We start from the raw sequence: 22,805 nt of genomic DNA on the forward strand, positions 1-22,805 counted from the left end.
ATGTATCGTCTCATTCGTTTAATTAAGAACATTCTAAATTTTGACAGCATCAGATCTGATGCAAGTAAACAATTACAGATCAATTAAATTAATCAAAATAACATGTAAAACTCTGAATGACGCCTATACCTAATAATAACCAAAATGTATTAAAACATTTGCAGATTACTATACCTTTTCCGACGAGACTACAGATGGAATAACTGACGAAACGGATGAATACTCACACGAAGCTGAGAGTCCAGCAGAAGAAGATACGGACGCAACCTCAGCGTCGAAAGCAGGGAGCGCTTTGACATTTTATGACCCAGTGATGTTAATGGAAAGAAATATAGCCATTATTACCAATGAAGAGTGCACACGTCAGCTTGCAAGAAGTGTTCCAAATTACGCCCTTTGCTCTGCTTCTGGAATATGTTATGTGAGTAGAAATCAGTTAGGACACATTCTCTTGCAAACAAGAACTAAGAGCGGTTTTTCCTCTCTGTTTTGGTCTATAACCGAGAAGAAAACGAAAGTATTCGATGTACAATAAAATAAAATTATGCAATTATTATTGAAATATCGCTAGAGTAATGTGGATTTACCAACGTTGAACAAAAAATAATGTTATCCTGAATGTCTGAATATGTGCAATTTAAATGAAAATTCAGACTTCACAAAAAAAAGACGCGAAAGTTTCTGGGTTCTCTGCTGAAAGCACAATTGTTTATGAGAACTTGCGATCGAAGAGCAGGTACCACAACTTTTGTTTAACACTTTCGAAGGTAGATTACACACCAGGCACACGCGCCAATTCCCTTTTTGTTTCCCGTAAAAAAAAAGAAAAAAAAACAGAAACAGAAAAACAACAAAAACGAGAGCTTTCTCTTTAGGTATTACCTTTAACTATATGACCTTTCTTAGTTTTTTTCTAATATAGGCAAGTTAGGGGGACGCTATTTCGCGGATCCGTTCATAAACAAGCTGGCAACTAACCTTCATAATTATTTTAGTAGCATCACGAAGGCCTTCCCTCATTGACAAATAGAAGAAATTGCAATTTAACACTCCTTGCAAACAGAAAAATGCGTTATTTAAATGCAACGTGTAAGTGTAAGCCAGTGGTTTTCAATGATTAAAAGCTCGACAGGACAACGGACACAGAAGGAAACACAGACCGAGCGCTACTTACAACTGAACTTTATTTCCGCCGCAGCTCGGTATATATTACCGGCAACAACACAAACAAGTTAGGAAGATATAAAATGCACCCCGTAAAATCTTTAAGAACAGCATAAAAAGACTAAACTTCCTGCATCACTCTTCGGCACCCACCCGAAACTAGTCATGCTTGGTCAAGAAACTGGAATTCTCTTTCGGATAACGATAAAGAGGGTGCGCTGACACGTTGCTGCCCTAACCTAGCAATTTCCCGAGCCTCGAGTATTCCTCTTGTGGTTTTATTTCTGTTTTTGTTCAGTACTGTACAATCTGTGAAAATCGGAGTACAACCACAATCCCGGCATTGCACAACGAGGTGTCCTGATATGACGGCATCAACGTTGTAACGCTGTTCCCTCAGTCTTTCATTTAGGCAGCGACCAGTCGGCCCCACATAATGACGCCCGCACGATAATGGCACGGAGTACACAACCTCTTCTGTACACTCAACAAAGCAAGTTTTGTGCTTCTTCGTGTAGCCGGGTCTGCTTATGATGCTCGAGGTGGAATTTACCTTTTACATAAACCAGCCAACTTGACAGGTGCTGAAAAAACAACGTTAACCCCTGCGTGCAAACCCAGTCTTTTCAGGTTATGGGACACTTTATGTAGGTATGCATGGTATGACCACTGGTTTCTCTTTTTTCTTTCTTTGTACTTCTGTTTTTTTCGGCCAAGACACAAAAGATAAACTGTTCTCTGCGAGTAATTGTCTCGGAAACGGTACCTGGCAGAAAGCCCTAGCAGTCTTCTCGCAATTCAAGTTAAATCTCCTGACTATTGATGACCCCTCCCGGGTTAGGAGCTCGGAAGGTGTGATAGATGCCTTGATAGCTCTTCCCAACAAGAGCGTCTTGGGTTACTCTGTTGACATTAAGGATCTATATTACTCGATCCCCCAGGATGAGTTGCTGTCTTGTGTAGAAGATACGATAGATAAGCATGGTGTGGTGGCATTCCAAAATGAGGCAGGAGTCAGTGCAAGCAGTTTTCTTGAACTCTTGGCATTTTATTTAAGGTCTACGTTTGCCACGTGGGACGAAGGCACTTTTATTCAGAAGACGGGTGTGTGTATCGGTTCGCGTATAGCACCGGTACTTAGCGACACTTTTCTAGCGGCCCTTGATCGGATCATGGCTAGCAAACTTGAGGGTTCTCGGGTTGTAAGCATTTTTAGATTTGCGGACGATTTTTTAGTCCTCTTGGATTGCAGCTCAGATGTCTTTGAGGAGCTGGTGTCCGTGACCCTGTTCACTTTTAGTGACTGTCTAAGGCCCCTGGTGCTAACACATGAAGTGCCCGTGGGGGTTTCATTAGGTTTTTAAACCTGAGGCTTGACTTCCGACCGGGGCATGTATGTTGGATTTAGGAACCAAGGGCGAACAAGCCGATCTTGCCATTCGCCTCGGCGAACTCAAAGCTCGTGAAAAGGGGGATAATGAATCTCTGCTTCGGTAACGCTCTAAAGAAGTCGTGCACTCACAAGTTCAACGAAAGTTTTAAAAATCCGGTGTCAAGACTCAAGTCCGCGGGGTATCCAGTCTCCCTTATATCAGCCGTAGCAGAGAACACTCTCAAGACGTTAAAGAGTAAAAATAGGCAGGGAACGGAAGTACAGAGAAAGAAAAAAGAGAAACCAGAGGTCATAGCATACCTACATAAAGTGTCCCATAGCCTGAAAAAAGTGGGCTTGCACGCAGGGGTTAACGTTGTTTTTTCAGCACCTGTCAAGTTGGCTGGTTTATGTAAAAAGATAAATTGCACCTCGAGCATCATAAGCAGACCCGGCTGCACGAAGAAGCACAAAACGTCCTTTGTTGAGTGTACAGAAGAGGTTGTGTACTCCGTGCCATTATCGTGCGGGCGTCATTATGTGGGGCAGACTGGTCGCTGCCTAAGTGAAAGATTGAGGGAACACCATTACAACGTTGATGCCGTCATATCAGGACACCTCGGTGTGCATTGCCGGGATTGTGGTTGTACTCCGATTTTCACAGATTGTACAGTACTGAACAAAAACAGAAACAAAACCACAAGAGAAATACTCGAGGCTCGAGAAATTGCTAGATTAGGGCTGCAATGAGTCTGCGCACCCTCTTTATCGTTATCCGAAACAGAATTGCAGTTTCTTGACCAAGCATGACTAGTTTCGGGTGGGTGCCGATGAGTGATGCAGGAATTTGAGTCTTTTTATGTTGTTTTTAAAGATTTTTTACGGTATGTATATTATATCTTCCTAACCTGTTTGTGTTGTTGCCGGTAATATATACCGAGCTTCAGCGGAAATAAAGTTCAGTTGTAAGTAGCGCTATGTCTGTGTCTCCTTCTGTGTCCGTTGTCCTGTCGCATTTTTAATCATTATAAATCACCAACTCGCCCAACTTTCTATCCTCGTCAGTGGTTCTCAGCCACTGATGTTTCGCGAACCCTTTGTGGATCGGCGGGGACGATGGAGGACCCCGTTCGTGGTGAGGGGAAGGAGAGTATAGGTTAATTATGGTAGAGATTTAATAAATGGATGTAACTAAGTGCTAGTGTGAAGTAAAGCTATCCTATATTGATATATACACGAGAAAAATTCCCCGAAAACTGGAACGTTTCTTCTTAATCTAAGAAAAAACAACTTTTATTACCGGACTTGACTGATGAGGCTGGGCTTCGCGGACCCCTAAAGTGCCTTCGTGGACACCAAAGGGTCCGCGGATCTCCATTTGAGAACCACTGGTGTAAACAATTGCAGAGTGTTAATTTCGCGTTGCAGATGCCGACAAAAAGATTCGTAGTGTTTATTTTAGATTAGCGTTTCACCGTGAGATTATTTAAAAATAGTACCACGAGACCTTAAACTCGAGAATGAGCTCGATGCTGCCTATTGGTCCATTGACTTGAAGGCTTTCTTCCATGGAGAAACAAAGCACACACTACAGTGTTATCCATTGGATCGTAAATGTTGAATTGAAGCGAGCAAGAGACGCCGTATTTAGAATTTGACAACGCTTCCGGGAAATGCTCATAATTCGTTAATGCGACCCCGCAAGCTAGGCAAGCATAAATTTGTTGCCCTTTCTTTGCAGAAACGAACATGTCTGTTCGCAAAGTAGACATTTATAGATTTTTTAACGCGGGATGTCTTTCATGGCTCGTACTAACCGTTTCCAGTTTCGGATTCTCGGAAGGACTAAAGAAAACTCGAATGCCAACCGTACGCTGACGCTGCCCTCGTCTCCTGAGTGACTGGGCACAAGTGATAGCTGAGCGCCTGCGAGGTCACATCACGTGCTAGGGGTAGAGCGCCAGCGAACGAGCAAGCTCCGGGCTTTCATCATTATTGCCGGGCGCGGGCTTTTCTTATATATATATATATATATATATATATATATATATATATATATATATATTATTTTGGTGCGCTTTATGAATAAGCCCGTTCAGGAGGAAGTTAGAGTGCGGTGCGGCTCTTTCATTGTTTCCGTTCCGGTATTTCTTTTTCCCGGATTTGTGGGGCCAGAGTTGTCGTGGTGCCAAGAACTGCGGCGCTGCGATCGCATCTAGCTCGACGCTTCATTCCATTGCCGTACCACTGTCTTTGACAACGGCAAAAAAAAAAATGTTCATAAAAAAAAAAAAAAAAAAAAATGTCGGCCGTGAGAACGTTCGGACCAGTGCAGTACTGTTGCATACCCCAGAGAGTATGATAAACATGCAACAATAGACCGATCTCACCAAGCGTTCGGCGCATTCGTGACGCGGCCATAACTTTAGTTCACAGGAGGAACACAGCAGTGCATGAGAGGGCAAGTGCTGTCTCCTGCTCTACACACGCAGAGCTCCAGCGACGTTGTCGCACATGCAGAAAATCTAAAGTTCCCTCAATGCATTGTGGCAGCGGGGGTATATTCAAACTGGCTGGTAAAATCGGTCTACTCATGCAATATTTTTTTTTAAATTTTTTGAAAGCATAAAACAAAATAGTTGGGTCTCAGCTGAATTTTGTTGTAGTTGCAACGATTTTTCTAAAATTTTTTGTTGTTTTTGTTGTATACCAAGGCTTCGAAAACGCAGTCCGGAAACAACAAAATCAGAAAATGTTACGAAATAAGGGAAGGCAGTTGCTATGGCATGCCTCACCAACTTGCTTCTCTAACTCAGTTCAAGAGATTGTACCTGTGAACGTCATCGCTTTATTTATTCTACGTTTCCGAAAATGGCGAAACAAATATATTTTTTTTCCGGTTTTCAGGGAGACAGCGGGGGACCTATGATGTACCAGAAAGGAGGACGGTGGTATCTTGCTGCTATTGATTCCGCTCTACGCGGTAATTGTTATCATCCTGTTCAGCCCGGGATACATGTTAGGGTATCACATTTTGTCGACAGATTTATTTTGAAGATTATTAAACACCATGAGGGGTCTCAAGAAGGAGGGACAAATGGCTTGTGTGCCAGCGATGAGGCGCGTAAGAAATGCGTAAGGGAGTTTTTTAACTCTTACAACAGATCAATTGATGATGAAATCAGTGAATAAAACTAAATTCAAGTTATTGCAGAACCATGTCATCAATCTTGAAGTCAGTTGTAATTAGTGACTTTTTCTGTATTCGTGTGAGATAATTTGAAACCGAACTCCAGTGTGACAGCTTTGTCAGCGTTAAATCAAGGGAGAGGGCTTCGTGCAGCCAGGCTTCTGATTCAGTTTGGCTTGGTCATCGTCAGCGTGCTTTTTCGCCCAGTTCTGAGTTTGCACACAAACGGCGGATTGGAAACGTCCCATTGACTTATGTTTGTTTTACCGAGCGCCAGACCTTCGCTGCGGGCATAGTCACGAAAACGGGTTCTTGTGATAGCTTGCCGATACACTCTCTACCGTAGCAAAATATATATGTATATTTTTAATGCAGAGTGACATACAGTGCATAACGTAATAGGCGAATCTCTGTTTACCGGCATTTCTTGTGCTTTAGATCGGCACCTTGTCGAACGGAGTCGTAAGAGCAATATTTTCTTTCTGATTTTTGCTATAGGTTGGTTACGGTAGCTGCCAGAAGCCTGTGTCTGCCATCAGCTTACACGAACTCGCTGTTCATGAGAAAGCGTCCTCGAACGGCCACTGGCGACAAAAGAGACTAAACTGATCGAATGAATGGTCCATTTCTTTATGAAAGCGAAAACTACAGACATCTTTCTTTATTTAGGTGCATTTTTTTTTATCTACCAAACTTTAAAAGCAGTCTCGAAAATCTGTGTCTTGCAAGAGAAAAAATGCTAGGTGTGAGCGGTTGTTTATTGTCACTGTCTCGCCTGATATTTAAACTTCATCGCCGTGGAAATGCGCCGAACCTAATATATCCCACAAAGCTTAGTGTTCATTGAAAAAAAAATTATGCCAAATCGCGTGACAGTTGTGCATACGTGAAAGGTTCCAGCATCACAAACATTCAGCGATGGGTTTTCATACGCCAGACGCGAACGTTCACGGCGCCCTCCATCAAATAGTTTAACGCGTACCATGCGTACAATTGAGAGCTGTTCTTAGCATGAAGGCATACTACCGATTATCGGGCCGATAAACCTGACGATCTCCCACAGCCTTCCAAAATCTCGAGCTACTCCCCCTCAGTGCGGACAGGTAGTCAGCTACTCCTCGCCTACCCCTCTGGTGACATGATCTCCCCGTTAACCAACTAGCGTTGAGCACCTCACTCCTCCTCCTCCACCCGTCAACTTCGCAAAATGCCTAACATCTAGCAAAAGGACGTTTCACATTAATAAGTATTTACACCATCCACTGATTTAAATTTTTTTGCGGGAAGATCGATTGAGAAGGCTGCTGCTTCACGCGAGATTAATACACTTAGAATTAATTTAAATTGGATCTCCTCACGTTTCTTCAGCCATACACTGTTCATCTGCTGCAGCCTAGTCGCCATCATTTTCGCTTCTTCTCCACGCGTCGGTGCCGCCTTTCTTTTGTTTCGTGGCTAGATATATTGTTCCATCTCGTAATTCTTGAAGAGCAGCTTGCGTCTGTGTTGTATTTGTTCGGGAGCGCGCTTGTGAACCTATGTGCGTGTTTCCAAAGTGCTTTTTTTTACATGGTAGAACGTTCGTCGGCTCTTCCGCTTTTGAACAACGGTGTGAAACACCATTTAGGCAATGCCACTCGCCGACATTCGCGGAAAAACTTAGCCAGATGATAGGACTTTTAGCAAACCGTAACCGTGTTCCGGGCACTGTACTAGCGGAGAATTTGGAGCATGCTTTCAAGCTCGCGCCCGGGTGATACCTTGACTTTGGGGCGCGCACCGAAAAGCATTCTTAAAGGCTCCAGTAGTGCGGTACGGGGAACACGGTAACGGTTGGCTAAAAGTCCCTAATGTTCCAAGCTATACGGGTAGAAATTGTTAGCGAGAAGGAGAGGAGAGGGCGCGAGGAGGTCAGAACATTGAGCTTTGGATAGAATGATTACTGGGAGGACGCATAGCTTGCTGCCTTTGTCCCTAGTCACTTTTTGAACGCCAAACGCTCGCGCCCAGCATTTGGCGTCCGCGTTCGAATGCCTTCAAACAGCGAGTAGAAAAAAAAAAAAAAGCTATTATATGAAAGGAAAGGCACCGAAACAAGCTGTTTCAACTATTTTTTAAACAAGAAACGAAAGTGACTTTCACATGTTTAAGAAGATATGTAATACACTAGGCGTTGATATTGAAAAAACAAATTGTGAATATGACATGTTCAATATTCTGGGGAATTATGGAAAATCCCCGCAAGATGTGGGAAACAGTCAATGAGATAGATTCAAATAGTATCTCGGCGCAAAAATGTCTTTATCAAAACCAGGCGCTAATGACCGATTCAGAGGACGGACTGATCCGCGGACAGATTCATCATGTGACGACATGTCCGCGGTTGGTCCGCCTCCAAAGCGCATCCACACGAGAGAGACGGCGAGCAGATATCAGCGAGGACGAACCGAACCTGTTCACCACCCCACAGTGCCGCGAAACTACGACATCGCACCGTAGCAACGTTGTTTGATCTCCGCTTGCTACCGCGATAAAGAGTCGCACGCCGCTGTTACGTACTGATCGAGACAGAACAGCGTAATAGGCCTCGCATGCAGTGCTACTAGCTTTTTTAATCGAAGGCATGACAGTGACACTGACATGGTCCTGGTCGAGAAGGCTTTGGCGTAGAAGCGACGAATTTCTGAGCTCGTGCTGGGGCGTTTGGAAATGTCTTCTATTTACTTTTTTTTTTCTGTTACCCTAAGAGCCCTTAAAAGCATTACATACCCGGGGGGGGGGGGGGGGGGTCATAGACAAAGGTAGTGCACTTAGGGACAAAAGGATGATGACGTTGGCACAACATATAATAACACAAAAACAAAATGCTGACAGAAAAATAGGCAAGAAAAAACTACATACATTTTATACATTGGTTAGGACTTTGGTAAACATCTGGGCTGAGGTGATCGACACAGTATCGCTGGGTAGGCTGTTCCCATCGGACACAGCGAGGAGGAGAGGGGAGTTTTCAAATTGGTTGGTGCGAGCAAAAATGGGGCATACATTGAAAGGGTGATCTTCGGGAGATGAGACATGATGAGGAGGCTGCATGTATGAATCTCTGAAAGCAGATGAATCATGGTAGAGCTTGTGGAAGAAGGACATGCGGGCAATATGTCTTCGACAATGAAGTGGCGAAAGGTTGAGGGAATGTCGTACGTTAGTCACGCTTGAATATCGAGAGTAATCCTTAGCTATGAACCTGGCGGCTTTATTTTGAAGTGCCGCAATATTATTGGTTTGATACATCTGATGAGGGTGGCAAATGATGGTCGCGTTATTCAACTGTGATCTTACGAGATTGGTGTACTAAATAAGTTTAGTTCCTTTATTAGCCTGGTACAATTAACGTTTAAGAAATCCCAGAGTTTTAGACAATTTGCTAAAGATATGCTCCGTATGAAGGTTCCATGATAGGTTAGCTGCAAGGTGGACGCCGAGACATTTGATTTATGTGACATTTTCTACCTGGTTCTCTTCAGTTAGGTACGCGTGGTGATCAACGTTTAATTTGTTGGTGAAAGTTAGAGACCTTCTTTTCGTAATGTTGATTTGAAACAACCAAGTGATAAAGCATTGGCTGATTATTTCAAGGTCGCGCTGGAGTATGCACACATCTAGAGGAGTGGATATGGGGCTATAAATGACGCAATCATCCGCGAAAAGGCTTTCGGTGGACAGAATTTTAGCGGGAAGGTAATTTATAAAGAGCGTGGACAATACCGGACCAAGAACTGAACCTTGTGGGACATAATACTTTACCGGTGTGGGAGAGGAGACATGTTTATTAATCACAACAGGTTGCGATCGATTTGATAAAAACTTCGCTATTCATTCAATAACTAATTTGTTTATATTTATGTACCCAATTTATATATCAGTGTTTTGTGGGGGACCCAATCAAAAACTTCCGCGAAATCAAAAAACAGAGAATCAACGGTACGTGAGTAATGAATAGAAACATAACAATAAATAATTAATTCAAATAGCTGGGTTTCACAAGAATGCTCGCGTTGGAGGCCATGCTGTTTCGGAAAGATAAGGTTATTTACTGGATAAATGAGTCATAATCTGGGATGAAACTATTTGTTCCATGAGTTCGCAGGTCACATAGGTTAGCGAACTAGGTCTGTAGTTGTTGAAAGAATTCTTATCACCAGACTTGAAAATGGGGACGACCTGGTCAAGTTTTCAGTCGTCAGGCATTTCGTCGGAGGAGAGGGATTGTTGAAAAACCTTGCCCAGTAGAACCCTAGATACGTGTTTGGTTAACGTAAGGAGTTTGGTTGATATTCCATCAGGGCCCGGGCTGGAGTTAGCGTTCAAACGATCAATGGCACACTCTACGCCGTGACTGGTGATAATAATGTCCTGCATAATGCATTCAGCATGAGATGGCAAAGCAACTGGCTGAGGAAGTCATCCTCCTCAGTGAAGATACTGCTAAAAAAAGTGGTAAACCCGGCGGTCAATTGGCGTGGTCCCAAAAAAGACCCGTCATCACAAGAAAAGCTTGGCAATACTGATGAAAGTTTAGAATTAATTACTTTCCAAACTTTTTCGCATCAGTTCTAAGCATGTTCGAGACATCCTCGTCATAAAATATTTGTTTCGCGGATTTTTTGTTTTGTTTACATACCACTTGGCAGCCATGACAAACGGTCCGGGCACGTTCTGAGTCTCGACGCACTACGCGCTCGTGAACAACACATAGGCACACCACAGCCGCAAGAAAGATCTTGCTTGATGAAAGGTTGATTGGAAGTGCAAGGATTATCGCGGCGTGCTTGATGAACTTCGACGTAAGCTTTTTGTCACGGACCCGGAGGAGTACAGGGAGCTGCGTCGCGTCAGACGGACAAAGTTTCTGCAGTTTCTTTCACGCATGGAACCAAGAATATCGCGCCAAAATTAACCAGCGTGCGCACGAAACACATTTTTGTTTTTATCGTGCGAAAAAAAAATTAAAAAGAAATTGTATTTTTGACAGACTTAAGGATTTTCTAGTTAATTTCCTGCCGAAAATTCGCGAGTAAAAAGGCGCTCGACTAGATCAGTGCGCGCGTCCGCGGAGAAGGCGTGAATTGCAAGAATCGGTGACCTTTCGGTCACGTAGTACACGGGTTGCGAATGACAATGGCGATTCGGTTCGTCGTCTGAATTGTCTATATCGAATGCGCAGGTAGCAAACCGATTTAATGCACACTTTGTTTCTGTTGGTGCTCCTTTTAACGACTGCGTAGAAGCACCGTACGAACCGCTTATTACAACATATGGTTTAAATTCCTTTCTTTGCCCGGTTGACCAGTATAAAATCGGTAACTTCATTCTATATTTAAAACAAAAGTGTATGTGCGTCTGGAGCGGATGATATTAAGCCTGTGCCACTAAAGGTCATCTGTGAGACAATGACTACTCCACTGGCACATGTCCTAACCTTATGCTAAACACGCGGGTTTTTCCGAACAAAATGAAACATGAACGTGTGTCTGTAATTCACAAAGGTGGCGCAATTGACGATTTAAACAAATACATACCTATTTCTGTGGTTTTAGTCATCGCGAAGGTTGCTGGGCATATTATATATAAAGTACTCGTCAGTTTTGTGAATTCAAATAAGATTCTAGTAAGCGAGCAATTCCATTTTCAGAAGAATAAGTGTCCAGGAGTTGCACTTGTTGTTATAAAACAACTATTTATTGAGAGTATAGAACATAAAACCTCTGCACTTGGCATATTTCTTGACTTTTAAAAGACTTTCGATTGCGGTCAACATGATATCCTTTTAAGAAACCTTCCTTTCTGTCGAGTACGTGGAGTGGCACTGACGTTGATGAAAAAAACCAAAAAACGCTATCTTACTCTAGAACACAGAAAACAGTAATATACAATGTAAACTCAGAACTTCAGTACGTCAAATAAGGGGTGCCCTGCGGATCCAGTCTTGGACCTATTTCATTTTTGTTATATATACATGGCATTGCAGATGTAAAGGGTGGCTCAAATATCGTCCAACATGCCGACGATACAAATATTTTATTTTCTGACCTAGTCATAAATGAACTCTCCAGGAGGTCGAGAAGATTGATTGTTGTGTTCAGACTGAGACTAAAATCAAATAAACCTGCTTTAAATACTGGTAAAACAAATTACTTACTGTTGAGACCAAAAACAATTACGTCATCCTCAAATTTGAAATTATATCTTCACCACTCTTTTATTGAACAGCCATTAGCAATTCGATTCTGGGGAGTTTTAGTTCATGAACATTTATTCATGCCGACACACATTGAATCCTTGAGGAAAAATGTATGGGGGCATATTTTTGCTTTGAACATATAAACATATTATCACCCAACAAAAGTGAAACGGCGAATCTATTTTGCCTTCGTACAATTTCCCTTAAGTTTCTGACTTTTAGTTTGCTCAGCCACATCCAAAGCGAACTTAGATTGTCTCGTCTCCCTACAAAATCAAACATTGCGAGCAATCGGCAACGTAGAGCCTTTTGGAAGTGTAATGCCTTACTTTAAAAGATAAAACGTATGAAACGTACGAATTCTACACAATTACTATCTGTCCCTGTACATTTGGTGTAAATATGGATTAGAAAAAATATTGTTTACCGCACAGTAGCACACAAATATTGACCCGTATAACTTAAGGCAAAGAGTTAAAACTCGTTCGCGCACAAATTATGGAAACCAGAGGTTGCGTTTTCTAGTAAAACGCTGTTTAAATGAATACCCAATCGCTTATATATTCTAAGCAATACTGAATCTCCACAAAATTATTAGAAAATGATAGAATGACTATTATTTAGAAAGCTAGAAATCCACTGCAACATATTTTGTAAACCTTTGAAGAGTTAACATTGATGCGTGTGCTAGTATATTGCAAAAGTGTGTACGTAAGATATGTTTGAGGCAAAATGTATAAGTGCATCCGATTAGTAGATTTTTGTTTCACCTGCCGTTTGTTTTTGTTTCGTAATAAAGTTATATTGTATAGGGTAACCTTCTTTGTTTTTTTGTGTATGTATCAGCTGCTGCTTAAAGGGTGGCATGGCCCCGACAGGCACTCCCATGTGCCTTTAGTCATGCCCCTTGAGATAGTTCCGTACTAGGTTGTCTCGAATAAACTCAAACAAGCTTTCCGTCTGCCCACCAATCGTTCCATCGAGAGCTTGTTCTGACGTCCCCACGCGCACTTGTCCCCTCCTCTCCCTCAGTTCCTACCCGCACAGTCACTGACTGCGTAATAAACGCAGGACGTGGGGAGTCCCGAGCATTGTATAATCATTCCGCAGACAGAGAGATTTCTGCACTATATATCGCTTCACCTCACGCCGGGTCGCAACGGACGCTACGAGCCATCCCAGCCAATCAGGCTTCGTGAACGTAGCACGTGACTCCGCTTCCCGTCCGTCACGGCGCTTCGTCAGTCACGAGAAACTCGCACGCCCTTGGATGAGCCCCGGTGGCTCGTAACCAACGAGGTAGAGGGGCTTAGAGTGATAAACCGGAAGTTCGGAAGTGGCACCCCCCCGGTTGCCGCCATATTTTACGCAAATGTGACCACTCGTCACGTGACCTCCCAAGAGCCGTGACGTCACAGGTAAGATGGCAGCGCCCAGAGCTGGTGGATGCGAGTTTGTTCGGTGCGCGGCAGCCGTGATGTGCAGCTGCTTTCCGACGACTTCGGGCTTCTTCGTGCTCGCTGACGCAGGTATAATGTGAAAATATGAAGGAATGAGACTTTATACCGTTTTTGCGCAAGATCGCTCTGGATCATCTGGATATTAACGCCTGTGAGACAGCATCAGCTCTGCATCGCCGTACCGGTGCTCGGATTCCGGGATGTGTCCGAGGATCGATAGAACTTTGAGTGCTTTTAACATGAAATTTTCGCATTCTCTTAGCTTTGTTTGAACGTTGAAATATTTGAGAATCTTCGCGAAACGTATACGTCGCGTTAGGGCCTAAGGGAAGTTGTTTCAGCCCTCCGTCACCGAACAACCATAGCAACTTTTAGCGAGGAAACTCCTGCGATTTTAACCTTTTGTGCTAATCCACGATTCTACATTCGATCGCTTTTCTTCCTTTTTTGTGTGTGTGTGTGTGTGAGTGCGAAGTGCACCCTTATTTTCAGCTACGAGGTTGGCGTTTTATTGAGTATGGGGAAGAATAAATCGTTGCACGCACCTACTCCAATGCTATCCCACTTGCTATAAGAACAACTGTTTTGGTGCATGCATAGATTAACTGCGCATTTTTTCTGTTTTGTAGGATTTATTGCAGCTATACTCTTTTCCATCAAGAGTGCATTGTATTAGTCGGTCAATTATTTAATTGTTCTAATTACCTGGATAAGATTATTCATATTTGTGTTCATCCCTTGCCTGGAGAGCAGTCTTGTTGAAAAATGTTGACTACCATTCCTTTCGGTCTCTTCAATAGACTCTTTCTAAAAGTGTGGGCTGTCTATACTTTGCATCACCGTAACTTGGAAAAGGCCAACCGCCACAGCCCCCTCGAGCCAATCAGAGAGACGGAGCGAAGGTGTGTGACAAATCTGTGCAGACGAGCACTCTGGTGATATGCTGTCATGTGCCTCTCTCCAATGTGTGCATTGACTCACCGAGACTGTAGCCTTTGCCGTCTGCCAAATTCTGATGAAACCAATTACAGTAGCTACTACTGTAATTTCCCCAGGCTTTCATACTTCGGGTATTTGTTCGACAAGAATGTTATGTCCGCCATCCCTGTGAATTCGGCTCAGCACCTATTGGACTTGAATGCTGCATTAGCGTTCGACGTGAACTGGGGCCCATTCGTGTGCTTTACGCCGAAAAAAATGGTGACGGTTGTGTTGCTTGATAAGGTTCTGCAAAGGGTCTTTTGTGTCATACATATAGGAAGTGTCATGCTATATAACTATGAATCAACACATACTATTAAACTATATGCTCAGAGGTGTGTTTGTTTTTCCAATTAACAAGTTACAGCAGTGTGCTTTAGTGCTATTATCATGTGTGTAGTTTTAAGTATCCTCTCTGCAATGCCTACGGACGCCCCTGGAAGGAATAAATTAATAAATAACATTTTCACATCACTGGAGTTGGTTTTCGGATGCACCACATGTTCAGGAAAGGTTGAACGAGTGCAGCCCCTTGCAAGAAGTCTGCCAGTCTGGTATGACCCCTTAATTAATATTGAAGGGTCAGAGAAGCGAGTGTCCTCGTAAGGTCCAGAGCGTGCAGTGGACACAATTCTCGGTGTGTAGACTTTCAAGGCATGAAGGCAAGCGGAAATATGTTTATCTGGTTAGTGTATCAAATATGTTTATTTCCACTTGATTACATAATTATTGATTCTTAGTAAATGGTTCCATAACCAGTTCTTTCTGCGACAGTCTCGTGTCAGGCGTTCAGTCGTAGTACCTGTGGACCTTGTTGTCGGATGACGCTCCTGGCACGTCAGTGTTCAGTTTGGTCGAGTGGCAACTTTGACCGACTGATGCTGTCTTGTAATCATACGTCATGTGCGGCCACTGACGTCTGATGCACTGAAGCTGCAGGGCTGGCTTCTAATCTGAAAATTTTCCTGGTAGTTTTCGGCATCAATGTAGCAAGCTCGGGCATGTATTGCTTACGTGGCTGTGTCTTTTGCTGTACCGTTGACTTGAAAGCTGGCAACAATTTTTGTTTGCTATCCAAGTCTGGTGATGCTTGCAGTTCACTTTTGAGAGCAACCAACCATTCTATTCCTTCAAGTCACTCAGGGGCATTCTCCCTCAAAGTTGGAAATTGTGCGCTTCGTGGAGTGGAGACAGAAAATTGGTGTCAGCAAATTTTTAGGTATCGTCCTTGGACGACAACCGACACCAAATTCACTGTCACTGCATCGCCGCTCACCTGCTTTGTCGTGCTTACCGCTTGTTGGGGTGATGGACATGAGGAGCTTTGGGGTAATCAGGGATTCAGAATCTTCGATTCAGCAACTTCGGCATCAGGGACAAAGGTCGCCGAAGGTAATCCTTAATCTCCCGTGGTCGCTCCTCGAGACGTAATCGAGGGTCATTTGGCACGAACCCTCGCCGACCAATTCATTGCTTGGTAGACATGGTCGGCTTCATGCAGTGGTAGCAAAGTGGTTTTCGGTCGCACATTCGCATCACCTACGTTTTCCTCAGTGTACTTTGTTGAGCACAGACCTACACACGATGTCGGGAATGCTTCGGCGTTAGAGTGTCTCATTGAATTGGCATTGAATTGGCATTGAATACTAAGGAACAGCCGGTGGCGGTTGTCATGCCATTGTGGCGTAAGTTGCCCTTGGTTAGTCAGATGCCGCTTCGCTCGCAGAAGTCTCGGTTGAAATACCTGTCAAACTTGTTCCGAAACAATCTCGGCAATCAAAATAAAAGCCGGGCAACTGATGGCAGGAAGTAGCTTCCTGATCTCCTCCCAGACAATGTCGTGGATGCCTGGGAGGCTGGCGTCGAAGTAGTAGGTGGACAACTCGAGTGTCGAGACGCCGGGAAGTTGTTCATAGTGGCAGGCTCGGGCATGCAGTGCACATTCCATGTTAGAAGCCTCTCAGTGATATGAACACTTCGACTGTTGTTGGGGGGTTGCGGACAAGGCTGCCGAAGGTGTTGTCCCTCACGTGAGGGGCGTGGGATTCTTAGGTTCTTGTCTTCTGTAGCATCAAGGTCGGCGTGGGCGTGGGCGCTCGCTCAAGCGCAAAACATCCTCCACGAGTGCGGTGGCGCTCTCATTGGGGCAGTGTCATGGACAGAATCAAGAATGCGGCTCTCTCTCGTTGATGTTGGCTGACGAATGCGCGCTTCAGCTCGATCTTGCAAACTTCCCATGACCAGCGCCGGCAGTTTCTTCCATGAGAAGTATAGGTTCTGCAGGAGCTGGTTGTCTGTCCACCCAATGTGGCAGGCGACACTGTCATATTGTTCAATCCAGTCCTTGACGTCTTCATACAGCTTGTGTGAAAAAGTGTCGGAGTGTAATTTGCGACGGGCATGCAAACAATGGTGGGAGGGGACACGGTTTGCTGCTACAGGATTGTCATTGTTGGCTTAGTCAGCTTCAGAGTTTCTGACAGGAGACCGAATTCCGGTGGTTTTTCCTGGTAGCAGCAACTGGGTCGGATTTCAGGTGCTTCGTGGTGTATTTCCGAGGTTATTCCTTGTGGTACTCGGTCGTCTTGCGGTTGTTCTGCCAGGCTCGGGTCAGGATTTTGCTTACGGCTCGACAGGGGTATAAGACGCAGGATAGTCCGCCAGCCGTGTCCCATTATCGGGTAACTCGGCTGAAGAGCCGCCGGGTTCACACAGAGTGAAGGGCTATGGGTAAAGTGCCCCGCACCTTCACCTGAACATACGATTACAGCTGAGCATGACCTGCAGTGACCCAGAATAGTGAATATTGATAGAAGATAGGACTGGAACAAGGATCCGTGACAGTATAACAAAACTCGCAGAAGAGAATCTATCCTGACCACTGAAGAAGCTGCATTGCTTTAGTGGCATTCTGTCCGAATAAATTCTCTCTTTCGGGGTTTGGCGACTGCCATGGACGAACTGAACTGAAATGGATGTGGGACCACTTTTCTGGTAATGAGCCACTGCAGACTGTTGCCACAAAGCGGCGTGAGCTGGGTACGTAACACGCTCGATGAAATGTCCCGACAGCTTGCAATTCGCGTAACGAGTGTGGATGAAACGTTTGTGTTGACGAAACGTGCGACAGACCAGCGGGATCAATACCAACTACAACACCTGTGCTCCGTGAAAGTGCACGTCTACGCCGGAACAATTTCGGAAGCAGCACAGCATCACCTAAAGCATGGCACAGGAACTACCAGCTTGAAGGCAGCTCTTCGGTGCGCCGCACACCTGTGCTTCGTGAAAGTGCACTTCTACGCCGGAACAATTTGTAAGCAGCACAGCATCATTCAGCACGGCACGGGAACTACCAGCTTCAAGGCAGCCTTCCGGTGCACCGCACAACCGAAGTGAGCCCTCGGTCATTTAATCGAAGATGCACCCCTCGATTTCACACCGCCAAGCACGACTCACGCAATTTCCGTCGCTAAACTGTGTATCCAAATATATTGCACACGCTTCACTGCAAACCTCGAAGATATCGATGGTCAACGAGAGCACAGAAACGTCGCCTTAAATTTTATCCTAGCGGTATCCGAATCAATCCGAAGTCCGAGCAACGTAGGTCAGATTGTCTCTTCCGTGGCAATATCCCGATCGGTCACCAGCGAAATGCACACTGTTCCTCCGTATTTTCACGCTATACCTACGTCAAACACCACGCTGAACTCTGAACTCGCTTTCGACCGGCCTCATATGACGGCTTCCGCGTCTGAAATCAACTTGCCGAGACGAACGACAACCAACAAAGCATCCGACAAGCTCCGGCCCAGCTGGGGCCAGCCGCTGCGTGGGCGCTGCCATCTTTCCTGTGACGTCACGTATTTGGTTTGGTCATGTGACGTGTGGTCAAATTTGCGTACAATGGCAGCCGCCTTAGGGGGGTCACTTTCGAGTGCAGACCGGAACCCCGGTTTATCGCTCTAAGCCCCTCTACCTCGTTGCTCGTAACATCCGCTGCGGCCGAAGGTAAAGGGAAACCGAGTATATGGTGAATGAGAGCACCAAAAACACATGAGCAATAAAGAAGCCAGAAAATAATAAACCACCCTTGCGTTTTTTACGTTCTTTGTAACTATTCGCGACTCCAACTAACTATAGGAGGCGCCACTGATTTTCCAAGATGGCGGGTTTAGTGAGGGTCAGAGATGCGTGCCGCTGTTGAGCCTGTCTAGTGTGCTGGCTTCACTGAGCGACATAAATTATTTCTGGTAATACAAGGAAGAGGTTTTATGAGCGCAGGTCACCTCTTTAACCTGAAAACAGGAACGGTGTTTAGCGCGTTAATTACGGAAGGATGCGCGTTTTAATGCTGGATCGAAACCAAAACTTACCTCTATTTTGGAATTCATTTCTCGACAGAGGTCTTCATTTCGGATTCTTTCATGACCCAAGATGTGTCTCACATCGTAATTATTCACTTAGAAAAGTTTTTCGCGGAAACTTTATTTTGTGACATACTGTTCGTAGTTGTTGAAAAAATCAGTGCTGATATCTGTGCGTTTTCGCTGCCTTTTTCTCGCTCAGATAATTGTCATGGGAAATAATGACAATTACCCAGCACAAGAATAAGAGAATAATTCCAGTTTTTACAATATGTTCACGAAACGCATAAACTAATAAACGCTGCTCTCACTGCAACAACCCAAGACGGAATCCGAGTCGGACAGCTGAAGTGTGTGTGTGTGTGTGTTTCTATAGCACCGCGTGACGCGTAGGACTTCATATTACATCCAGCGTTTAACGGTTTATCTCTCTTGATGACTATGTCAGAGTTTTTCATATGCTAAAAAGAAAACGGAATTATACCTTTCTGGAAAGACTATTATGGTTCAATAGAGTATTCTCGTGATCTTGGCGTTAATTAGAGGAAAACATTGCCGCGATTTGTATTAATAATAATAATATTAAAATTAATATATTTGAATAAGTAATTCTTCAAGCTCTAACATAATTTGTAGCTTATTATCTAATTTTAAACGCGCGAAGAAATATTACAATGAAAACTGTGCTAATTATCATCACTGGTTCCAATTGCTGCATTTCAATTACAAATAAAAAAAAATAATCTAAAATCAGTGAAAACATTCTAGCTAATGTGAGAAATCCATGTAAAATTACATTAATTGTGGGTAAAGTATATTGTGCTTTCCAGTTCAAAGGAACACCTACCTGCTTGCACGTCTGCTCACTGCAGCACGTTTCGTTGGCGTTGGAAGCCGGTGAAACAGTAGTGAGTTTTAACATTGCGTATACGAGCGAACTGAACTCCTGTGTCTTTGCGTTAGCTTTGCGCGTTCCACACTGCGCGTGCGCGGAGCCCGAAATCGCGGTCTTGGATGGCGCATGGCGACGAGGCGCACGCACAACGTGGGGCACGCAACTCTAACGCAAACGCACACCGCTGGCGTTTGCTTCTATGCGCAATACAAAAACTCTCCAGTAAGGTACAAACTCATACCGGCTCCAGCACTACGTTGGGGCAGTGAAGAGTGTTGTTTGCATTCGGAAACGACATTTCGCGAGCCATGATCGCGAGCAGTTCCGCCATGCCCGCTGAGCAGGAGAATCGGGGGACCCTCACTAGCGCGCTTCCCGTCTCCGCCGCTGGAGGGCGAGCGTCGAGCTGGAGACGCGAATAGCCTGGACCCACTATCTAACGCCGCGTCAAGGGTGGTGACGATGTTGGTGTGGCGCCATCCCCCGATAGGCGCAGCGAGCAGACGAGAGTGTGCCATCTGCTCGCTGCATCTAGTGGGACATGCACGAGGTGCAACCCTCGCAAACTCTGTTGCCTCTGAGAAAGTTCGCCGTTGACACTGGAAAGTTTGGTGGTATCATTTTTTCATGGGCAGCAAGCCGCGCCTCTATATTTCACCAGATCAAATCCACGACCTCAATGCAGGTTCGGTGCACGTTTGAGGCTCCTACACGCAGAAGCCTATTCTTTCGGCTTGTTTTATAGCCAGATACTCATTGTAGACACCCGCTATACGCAGTGCAATTTGCATCACATCCAAATTCGGGAAATAGCGGATGCAGCCTCGTGATGAATGAATCTCTTGTTAGATGGTATTTACCGACATAAGTGTAAAACTTGTAGTTAAGTTGTTGGCCCTCCCGGTAGTGTAGGAGGCAGGCTCCGCTCCGATAATCTGGAGCGTGGTGGCACGAACGTCGCTGAGTGACGGGTCGACTCACTGCTTGTAGAGAACTATGTGCATTTATTTACACTAGTTACAACTCCCACCCTGGGAGACCCTCCTGCCTCGTCTAGAATCTCGACCTCCGTCCCTAATTTCTCTCAACCGAATCCAAAATCCAAAATCCCTGAGAACCCTCTTGGCACTCCTTTTGTAGGTTGGTAGGGGCCTCCTTTCCCCTCAGAGACCGACCAATCCCTTCAAATGCCGCCACTCCCACGTACACTGTTGCCCAATAATCGGTGAGCGGTTAGTCTGGCGCTTCAACCGCCAAAATAAATTCCTTCCAGAGTCATCCCCTGCATTTTTCCCAGTCTGGTTGGCGCCAACAGCTAAATTATTACACCGGAAAAAAAGCGTCAATTTGACACTAGCGGCGAAACCCTCTATATGCAGGCACACTCGGTTAAAAGCCACAAGCAGCTCCAAGCGCGGGCTCTCCCCCTCTCTGTCCGACAGACTCCCGAAACCCGAGACGTTTCTTAACTGCCGCGGGGGAACCGCTCCCACCTCTCGGCCACTCTGCCCCCAGAAATGCTCCCTCAAAAACGCCGACACCAACATAGAAACCTAAAAAAACAACGCCGACGCAACTCTGGAAAGTTCTAACAAAAGAAAACACCTTAATTAATAAGCATAATTTCGATATACTTGACTCTTGACTAGCAGATACCTTAGTTTCAGTCAGTACTAGCTGTCAAGTCTCGCTATTGTAGCCACTCAAGTGTTCCGCCAGCAAAGGTAAACCTGAATATGTATCCTTTCTGCGCTACCAGCTTCTACGGGTTATGCGATTATTCAAGTACTTTATCGGTGAGAGCTTTTTAAGATACCCACACTTTAATTTCAGAAATATTCCCGTATATCACCGAATACTTTACTTGAGAGAATTCATTCCACTCTGCTCACTTGCATTAGGCAACGCGCTTACGGCGTCATAATCGCTCCTTGCGGTTTGGTCATCTGCGTCCGTCAACGCAGGCGCAGTCTACGCCAAAGCGCTGTTCGGAATCGGCTTCTCCCATCTCACGGCGAGGACCGGCACACGCCGTTGCTTCGAAGTCATGCTCATTGACGGCATTATCTTTACTCCGGGTGCTTTGTGCGGTTCTCGCCACAATTCACTTAATTTTCTTTAATTTCTTTTCTCTCGGGGCCCGAAATTCTTACAGAAAGGAGAGAGGTTTAACGCAGAACAAAATATGAGTATAAGAACAAACAAGGCAAAAAAAAAAAAAAAAAGAAACAACGGCTAGGGAACAACAAAAGAAATTTGTAATGGCAATTTTAAAACCAGCAGTATCAGTTATTGAGACTATGGGCGCGGGAACGATTATAGAAGAGCGGAAATGGATGGTGAGAAAATCTGGTCACGGAGAAGATTGTGCGCTACGTGACCGACTGCAAGAAGCCCGGTTCGAAGAGAAAATACCCGCCCTCCTTTAGTTTCACCTTATACTCTAAGAAAGGCCTGCGCGTCTACTTACCCGCAAAACACTCAAGGAGCTAATCTCTGCGGCCAACGAAATCAGCTCAGCGAATGATGAGGCAGAACATCCGTTTAGACCTAAAAATTAGGTCTGCGCTGTGGCGTTACGCAATGCAAGCATGACGCTTTGCATTACGTGATGCCACAGCGCAGACTTAATTTTGAGGTCTGAACGGGTGTTCTGCCTCATCATTCGCTGAGCTGATTTCGTTGACCGCAGAGATTAGGTCTTTGAGTGTTTTGCAGGTAAGTAGACGCGCAGGCCTTTCTTAGAGTGTAGGAAAATAAATGTAAGCATACAGCTTACACAATCCCGTTTTCATTTCTTACTTGATGAATTTAGAGTAAATGATGGGGTGTATCACTCCAGCTGCTGTGAATGGGTAGCTCGCCGCAGGTCTGCAGGAATTTCTGCCGATTTCAAAAAGCGTGGACTGGAGCCTCTGAATAAATAACGTGTACTCTGATCACTTTTACGAGAGCGACTTCTTCAACGTGTATTTTATTTTATGTTGAACAATAAATTGTTTTTTTTCGATGCCAGAGAACCGTTGTTAAAAAAATAAAGCATATAAAACAATTTCCTAGAATTGTCCAGTTTTTTTGTTTTTTTTTTGTGCTGGTTGAGTGTAAAAATTATAGATGCATCTCCCAACATAA

The 22,805-nt window shown here is 44.7% G+C and overlaps 1 protein-coding gene across 1 annotated transcript in view; it reads left to right on the plus strand.

Annotated features, from left to right (window-relative positions):
- The window catches only part of LOC121836040 (chymotrypsinogen B-like), a 35,480-nt gene extending 29,752 nt beyond the window's left edge, over positions 1-5,728 (plus strand). Inside the window, exons 5-6 of the mRNA XM_042290678.1 lie at positions 165-421; positions 5,444-5,728. Of these exons, the coding sequence (XP_042146612.1) occupies positions 165-421; positions 5,444-5,728 (542 nt within the window). The remainder of the gene's footprint in view (positions 1-164; positions 422-5,443) is intronic.
- Positions 5,729-22,805: the final 17,077 nt, after the last annotated feature.

The sequence above is a fragment of the Ixodes scapularis genome, unplaced genomic scaffold (genome assembly GCF_016920785.2).
Source record: "Ixodes scapularis isolate PalLabHiFi unplaced genomic scaffold, ASM1692078v2 PGA_scaffold1__304_contigs__length_218370807, whole genome shotgun sequence".
Classification (NCBI taxonomy): domain Eukaryota; kingdom Metazoa; phylum Arthropoda; class Arachnida; order Ixodida; family Ixodidae; genus Ixodes; species Ixodes scapularis.